This window comes from Miscanthus floridulus, chromosome 10 (assembly GCF_019320115.1).
Source record: "Miscanthus floridulus cultivar M001 chromosome 10, ASM1932011v1, whole genome shotgun sequence".
Lineage (NCBI taxonomy): Eukaryota > Viridiplantae > Streptophyta > Magnoliopsida > Poales > Poaceae > Miscanthus > Miscanthus floridulus.
The window spans coordinates 136,171,680-136,179,684 of record NC_089589.1 but is presented as its reverse complement, the minus strand read 5'-3'; the positions used below and the strand labels follow the sequence as shown (position 1 = coordinate 136,179,684).

The window sequence follows — 8,005 nt, the reverse complement described above, 5'->3', positions numbered from 1 at the left end:
TGCAAGTGAATGCGTTATTATCAGCCAGAGACAAGCAAGCCCTGCCCTGGTGATTTCTAAGGCTCTACGAAAAACTTTGCAAGATAGTAATACGTACATTTAATTCTTTCAAAAAAAACGTACATTTAAAACGAAGATGCTTTACAATTTAATAGTGCCAAATTGAAGTTGAGTATTATTACACATATGCCTAGTTCATTAAAGATACTCTCAACAGTGAGTATTATAGACACAAAGACGCCAATTAGAAGACACAAAGATACTCCTCTCGCTAACGCTCGCCCCTCCGCTCTCTTGAGAGGCACTGGCGCCGCCGCCGAGATCGTCCACTGTCGCCGGGTTCCTCTTCCCGCGCGTCGCTGCGTCCGAGATCCGCCGCCGCCACGGAGCTCCTTCCCCGCACGCGGCCGCTGGAGGCTGGACTCCTCCCAACACGTCGCCGACTCCGCGCTTCGTACTCCGCTGCCGGGCTCCTCCCCGCGTGAGCCCAGAGATCCTCCACTGCCGGGCTGCTCCTCACGCGAGCTCCGATATCCTCCACTGCCGAGCTCCAAAATCCTCCGCCGCCACCGAGGTTCTTCCCCTAGCTTCCGCATGTGCGGAATCTCTCTTGGTCTTCAACATCACCAATCTTCCATCCTGCCGTCGACATGGATCTTGTGGCCGGGGCAGTGGGCAGCATCGTCACCAAGCTCGGCGAGCTCCTGCACGGGGAGTACAAGCTGCAGAAGGGCCTGCCGGAGCAAATCGAGTATCTGAAAAATGAGCTCGAGAGTGCGCACACGGCTCTCTGCAAGGTGGGCGAGACGCCGCCAGAGCATCTGGATCGACAGGTCCGGCTGTGGGTTGGCGACGTCAGAGAGGCGTCCTACGACATGGAGGACATCCTCGATGCCTTCCTCGTCGATGTCATGGAGGGGGGCGCCCCTGCTGAGACTAAAAGCAAGAAAGGCTTGCTTAAACGTCTCAAGAAGATGGCCAAGTTGTTGAAGGAGAGCAAGGCACGCCACGACATCGCCGGCGCGATCGAGGACATGAAGAAACGACTCCGCCAGGAGGTGTGGGACCGCCGCGAGAGGTACTCCATACCCGTTGCAGTGCCTGCACCGGGCACCAAACTGGATCCTCGCCTTGTAGACATGCACAAAGAGGCAGCACAGATTATCGGCATCGAGAGGACCAGGGCGGAGCTGATCGACATGCTTCAGTCATCGACCCACGGCCACGGAGATGCTGGCGCCTCCAGCAGCAGCAACCGGACCAAGATAGTTTCTGTGGTCGGAGCTGGTGGTCTGGGCAAGACCACTCTTGCCAAGGCGGTTTACGACGAGCTGAGTACGGGATATGATTGTCGAGCCTTTGTTTCGGTTGGCCGCAATTCTGACCTGGTGCAAGTCTTCACCAGCATCTTCTTCGGTCTCGACCAAAATAAGTACCAAGCCATTCGTGATATAAAGGACCTACAACTGCTCATTGTCGAACTCCGAAAATTCCTTGAAAACAAAAGGTATGGATTAATCAGTAGTCACCTAATCACCTATAGTTTCTCTGTTTCATAATCTTATTATTATATATATGCTACGCTACTTGTACTGTGTGCATACTATTTGGGAGCATACATACAACATACGTTTACCATTTAATTTGAAGATGTTTCTTTTTGATTATGTATCAAAGATGTAGTAGTGGTACAATACTTCTTCTTGCTTGGGAATTTATATTTGATAATACAGATCTGAAGATGTTTGTTTGTTTTTCGTTGTGAATCAAAGCTGCAGTCGTGGCACAATACTCCTTTTCTTGCTAGGGTTTAAATTTGATAATACAAATTTGAAGAAGTTTCAACGGGGACATTGTAAATCTTGGAAGTACAGAGTTCTTAAAACTTTGAACATCTATAAAGTTCCACTAGTATGTGAGTTTCAAAGACTAAATTAAAATTAGACATCACGCATATTCAGTAGTAGTATACTACAGATGTAGTGTCGCTCTTCTTCTCCTTTATAGACGATAGATGCTCGAAGGTCTACTTACTAACTCTGGCTATTAATTTGTATTGTCTTGTTGCACTGGTAGGTTCTTCATCGTTATTGACGACGTATGGGACATAAATTCTTGGCAGGCATTAGGATCAGCTTTGCATCAGAACAATAACGGAAGTAGAGTAGTCAAAACTACTCGAAATCTAGAAGTAGCCTGTGGCGATGAAGTTTACCAGCTTGGTCCTCTTTCACATGATAACTCAAAGAAGCTATTTTATATGAGGCTATTTGGTGGTGAAGACAACTGTCCTGCTCATCATCCTGAAGAGGCATCTGAAAAGATTCTACACAAATGTGGTGGTGTGCCATTAGCTATCATCACAATGGCTAGCTTGTTGGTGGGCAAATCAAGAAAGGATTGGTTTGAGGTGTGCAACTCTCCTGGTTTCTATGGTAGTGGAGACAACAGGCAGGTAGATGATACTGAGTGGATATTGTCCCTTAGCTACTATGATCTGCCTTCTCATCTAAAGTCCTACTTATTGTACCTAAGTGTGTATCCCGAAGACTATGAGATTGAGAAAGATTCTTTGATATAGAAGTGGGTAGCAGAAGGTTTTATAGAGAAGAAAACAGGAACAAGCTTGTTTCAGCGGGGAGAGGAATACTTCCATCAGCTCATAAACAGGAGCATGATCCAAGGGGTGGAGTCAGAAGTGGATGGCATCATAGATGGTTGTCGTGTTCATGACATGGTCCTTGATCTTATTCGTGGTCTGGCAGGCAAAGAAAATTTTATCACTATCTCAAATAAGCATGGAGGAACATCATCGTGACACAATGTGCGCCGGTTAGCTCACCAGAATAGGATACTACTGTTGGGTCAATCTCATCCTGACAGTCATAGGGACACGACACAACTGAGGTCATTGGTTGCCCATGGGTGTGATATCCATGGTTGGGTCTTGTCTCAAAGCTTTAAACTCTTACGCGTGCTAGCTTTAGAGAGGTGCACATCATCTGATAATTTTGAGTATGACAGGCATGGGATTGAGCATCTTGGAAACCTAGTTCATTTGAGGTACCTAGGGCTACGAGGTACAAAGGTCCGAGAGCTCCCGGAGGCGATAGGGGCTCTAAAGCTTCTACTGACACTGGACATGCAGCACACCCAACTACATCAGCTACCATGGAGCGTTAGCCAGCTAACGCAGTTAGTCTGCCTACGATGTGACAGCAGATGGACGACGGTGCCGGATGGGTTCCTCCAGAAGGTGACGTCACTGGAGGAGCTAAAGATAAGTGTTCGCATGCTGTCTTTTGAGTCCGAGAGGCAATTTTTGAAGGAGCAGGGCAACCTGAGCCAACTGAGAGTGCTCCGTGTGCTTGGGATGGGCAGGCTGGATGAGAGCATGCAGGCAGAACTTTTGAAGTCACTAGGCAATCTGCAGGAGCTCCATCATCTGGATCTGGATTGTTATCTGATTCGTAAAACTAGCCCTGCCTCAGTGGAGTGGGATAAAGCCGTGCTTCCGGAACATCTCAGGCGTCTCTGTATACGTTGTGTGCCATCATTCATAGATCCCACGCTTCTCCCCAACCTTTGCTACTTGGACTTGTTTGTGGATCATATGGACGAGGCAGGTCTGAGAACCTTGGGTGGGCTGCCAGATCTCCGTTACCTCTGTATTGCACCCACGGATTACGGGACAGCTTCTCAGGAGCAGTCTATGGTAATTAATATTGTTTCCCTTGATGTCTTCTTCCACAAGTTGAGAAGCCTCCGGTTGGATGGATGGATGGTCCAGTTGGCGACCAACGGTGACTCGACTAGTGCTTCGTTGAGCATCTGGAAGGGAGGCCAGGATGCTGCTATGGCATTTGATTCCAATTCCAAAGCAGAGGACGGGGGCTGTAGCAGCAGAGTATCACCGGCCCCTGTTGCTGTGATGCCAAACCTCCACAAGCTTGTGTTCACTGTCCCAGTCAGGGCTTTCTACGAGGATGGACACGGTACCTGTGACAATAATCTCGGCTTGGACTTGGAGTGCCTACCTTCGCTACACTATGTCGTGGCATATCTCAACTGTAAGGATGCCTTCCCTGATAACGTGAACAAGGCAGAAGCTGAGCTCAGGCACATAGCACAACTCCATCCCAATAGTTCCACACTCAGATTCGACGTGGGTAAAATTAATCAACGTATTTAAGGTTAATGATGAAGATATAATGGCACGACCAATACACAGCGACGGTGAAGAGGTACGTACCAGCTGCCCAACTTGTTTTAATAACCACATTCCATTCCCAATTCCACTAACACATACTTCTCTATTACTATATTATTATTTTATATAGTAACAATATGTGTAGAAAATCAAGGGCTGCGGTGCTCCAAAAACCACCCAAGACGTAGCAAGATCCCAAAGAAATCATAGCCCTTGATTTTTAGAATTAGTAGGACCATTAAATAAATTAAATAATCAGAGAAAAAGAAGAAAAAAAACAAATCCCTGAAATCTTCGTCTGCCTGGGCTACTTGTACATATGAAGTAATTACCACTAGTATCTGGCTGAGGAAAAATACCCTGAACTGAAGACCAAGTTTCAGGAAAACCTCAAACCAGGCCTGACGGGAAAACACACGAGAGACTACAAGATGTTGGATGGTTTAACAAATTTTTGTCATCCAATAGTCATTATTTTCTATTTTCCTCGTATAATCAAGAAAATAACCTTAAGCAATATTGTTCAGGGAAAGACAGATAAACAATAATCAAAATATCTGAAGTGATTCCACCAAACAAGATGACCATAATTCAACATTTCACTCTACTGTGCATTCTTATTAGATATTTCTACAAGCAATGATTGGGCCATATGTGTACACCATTCTACCCAATAGCGCACAAAATTCATAATGAACATACCATGAGGTGAGGATATCATGAAAAAGCTTAAGATAAGTAAAATACCAACCGTATCAAAATATATTTGAAGCTGAAACAGGAATATGGAAGTAACTTTAGGATTTTAAAACAAAATAAATTTAGTACACTATAGTAGTTATTTTTTTAGCCTAAGATTTCTTGGGAGCATGCTTTCAAAACTTTGAATCTGTGGTGATTTGAAAATTTCACTTGAATAAGTTGCAAAAAAAGTTGCTACATCTTTAATTCACTAAAAATAAAAAGGGAAGGTAATTAGCATAATTGTAAATGCAGCCTCTGTACGCAAAGTTAGACCCCACAAGAGAATGGATCAGCCAACTATAACATACTAGGGGCCTCAACCAAAGCATGTAAGCAAAGGGTATTGTAATGTAAAGGAAATGCACAAAATGATGTGCTTTGTCTAAAATGTTCAGCAAAACATTATGACCAGCATGACAGATACAAGGGCAAGACAGTATGACCAATATGAAATTAGACAAAATATTACAGCAATTGACATAAAACTTTAATAGAAATACCTTCTTTTCCAGTGATGGGTGCTGCCCGCTCATCTCTATACCTCAGGTTCATCAATGCATTGCCTGGGGTTGGCTTGTCAACCCAAATTGAGAATCTCCAGATGAGGAACTCAAGGAAAGCATCAAGTTCAGGCTCGTATTGGAACAAGAGTCCTGGCTGATATGAAGAACAAGCATCAAAACTGAAAGCAATAACTAGCAGCGCGCTTAAGTTCGGTGCAAACCTCAAACAACAGGCAAAACAGCAGAGTTAATAAAGAAAGCACCTTCACCAAGGAGAACACCTTGAGTAGCTGCTCTTTCAACATGGCAGACATCTCAACATCTAGCCTTGCAGCATCAAACTGGTTGACCCTAGATATTGAAATCGGGATAATGACCTGCATAAGAAAACGACATCAAATTCCACATTAACTGTGCTATGTGCCTGCAAGTATCACGCCCGTTCTGACAGACGGGTCAAAATTACAAAACCACTGTTTGCTTAAGAACCACTATATTAGTGAAATGAAAAAATTACAAACCAATAGCTACATCAATGGTGGCAACTAAATATGCTTCCAATTCGAAGAGGTCAATATTATCCCAAAATTTCATATCTGTAGTACTTGATAAGCAAAACTGTAACCCAGAACAGCAAAACTAGCAGCCATGAGGGTCGTGAAATTAGTTGACTTCGCCCTCGGAGAAGGGCAAATTCCATATGCTTGTGAGGGGTTTCAAGTCTCTACCACTTCACATCTCAATATGCAGCATCGCAAAGTGCCATACAAGAAAATTATAAAACGAAGCTAAGAACACTGGGGAAAACACAGGGGCATCTACCTTTGAGGAATCGCGCAGTGACTCCCACCGCGGGAGGAGATGGCGGAACTCAACGACCCATGCGTCCTGCGGCGGCGCCGGCCCCTCCGAGGCAGTGGCCGACTCAACCTAGGGCATAGGGGCAGGGGCGGATCCCCTATTTTCTGGAAATGAAAAAAAATCAAAATTTCTCATTTACCACATATGTATGTGCATGTAATTAGGTCTGTTGCGAATAGAAATGATGCCTAACTATAGCGGGAGTAGAGAGGAGGGGCCGAGGGGGTGTACCTGTACCTGGTGGATGCCGAGGTCGCCGGAGGACGGCGCCGCCGTCAGACGCCAGCCGGTGAAAACACTAGCGTCGCGCTTCCAATCCTGCGCGACTCACGAGTACGCGCGCGGTCGAGCGAAGGAGACAGGGCGCCCTCCTGCTACCGCTCCTGCTGCCACACCTGGCCCTCGTCACTGTCTCCCAATTCGCAGATCCTCATTTCCCACCATCACAACAGCTCGCGAATCCTCGTGCTGCCGAGACGCCTCCAGCATCCTCCTCCGCTTCCACAGCGAGCAGATCCGTGGAGGAACGGAAGAGGAGGGGAATTGGTGGATCGAGACACTTGTAATTAGATCAGATCCGGATGCGAGCCTGTGTCGGGGTGGGCGGCCTATGGAGGAGCCGGCGACCCACGAGCCTGGACGCGAGCAGGAGGGGGCAGGGTGGACTGGGGAGCAGCGGCCCCGGTGTGACGGCCGCCGGCGTCTGGCGGGCTCCAGTGAGCGGAGCCCTCGGGTGTCCAGCACGGGAGAGACGAGACGAGAGAGAGAGGGGAGGGGATAATTGAAATTTGGGATTTTTGAGGGAGAGGAGAGTCTAGGTTCTCCTGTGGGCCAAACAAAAATCTACGAGCGAGCTTGGTAGAGGTGGGACACGTGAGCTTAGCATGGGGCCCATTCTCTTTAGCGTCAGACAGATTGATGGTATACTTGGCTTTAGCGACAGATAGTTCAACGTTAAAAATCAATATCTTTAGCGACAGACAATAAATCGCTAAATGAGGAATTAGCGACAGATGGTCTGTGAGTTATCTTTAGCGATAGATCATCCATCGATAAATATAATTTTTTAGCGTCAGATGTCTGACGGTGATGCGGTGTTGTGGTGTAGTGGTTGCCACAGCCTGATTCTGAAAAATAAAACTGAATATCCCATAACAACAAAGGCTATGTTCATGCTCTGTAAAAATCCATGGCTAGAAAAGGGTGCGGTGCACTCTTCAATAATTAAACTGGCCTCTCGCCCAGGCTGCAAAAGAGTTTGTTTGGCCCCAGAGAGATTAAACTACCCTAGAAAAGGCCGAGTAGAAGCCCAGAGGGATTGTTGGACCGAACGAAAAAGCAGAACAACTAATCGTTGTCACAGCCTGTCTGTCAAAAAAAACGAATGCCCCAAGACACCAATGTCTATGTTCATTGTTCGTGGTATGTAAAAATCAATGGCTAATGGTCGTGCACTGTCAGTGGTTGGACCACAATCTGTCATGCGTGCCGTATAACAGGAAGTTAATCCATATGTGCGCCGGTACGCCTAGCACTCCAGTCGGTACGTCTCCTCCAGACGCGGCTCCGACACCTGTGCCGCTCTAGCCTCACGCTCAGCGTCCCGTGTCCCGCCACCCAGCACCCGTGCCCATGTCCATCGCTGGGACCCACGCCCCCGCGCCCTGCATAGCGACAGACGCCGACA

At 46.8% G+C, this 8,005-nt stretch overlaps 1 protein-coding gene and 1 long non-coding RNA gene across 4 annotated transcripts; one reads left to right on the top strand and one right to left on the bottom strand.

The window, feature by feature from the left end:
• Positions 1-650: 650 nt before the first annotated feature.
• On the top strand, positions 651-2,581 carry LOC136487328 (putative disease resistance protein At1g50180). The gene is made up of 2 exons (XM_066484490.1): positions 651-1,507; positions 2,077-2,581. Exons 1-2 carry the CDS (start codon positions 651-653, stop codon positions 2,579-2,581), a joined length of 1,362 nt encoding a protein of 453 aa, XP_066340587.1.
• A 2,234-nt stretch (positions 2,582-4,815) lies between these two features.
• Positions 4,816-7,101, bottom strand: LOC136485799 (uncharacterized). Of its 3 annotated transcripts, XR_010766557.1 has the most exons (4): positions 6,280-7,101; positions 5,721-5,834; positions 5,455-5,611; positions 4,820-5,162 (listed from the first exon to the last, which is right to left on the bottom strand). It is a non-coding gene; the product is annotated as an uncharacterized lncRNA (long non-coding RNA). The 3 variants fall into 3 exon arrangements; XR_010766558.1 differs by having other exon boundaries at positions 4,816-5,607; XR_010766556.1 differs by having other exon boundaries at positions 4,818-5,611; positions 6,280-6,445.
• Positions 7,102-8,005: the final 904 nt, after the last annotated feature.

Excerpts from the sequence above, each read along its gene's own strand:
- LOC136487328 (XM_066484490.1), top strand. The coding sequence starts at position 651 with ATGGATCTTGTGGCCGGGGCAGTGGGCAGCATCGTCACCAAGCTCGGC. Across the intron at positions 1,508-2,076 it reads AAATTCCTTGAAAACAAAAG|GTTCTTCATCGTTATTGACG; the intron begins GTATGGATTAAT and ends TTGCACTGGTAG.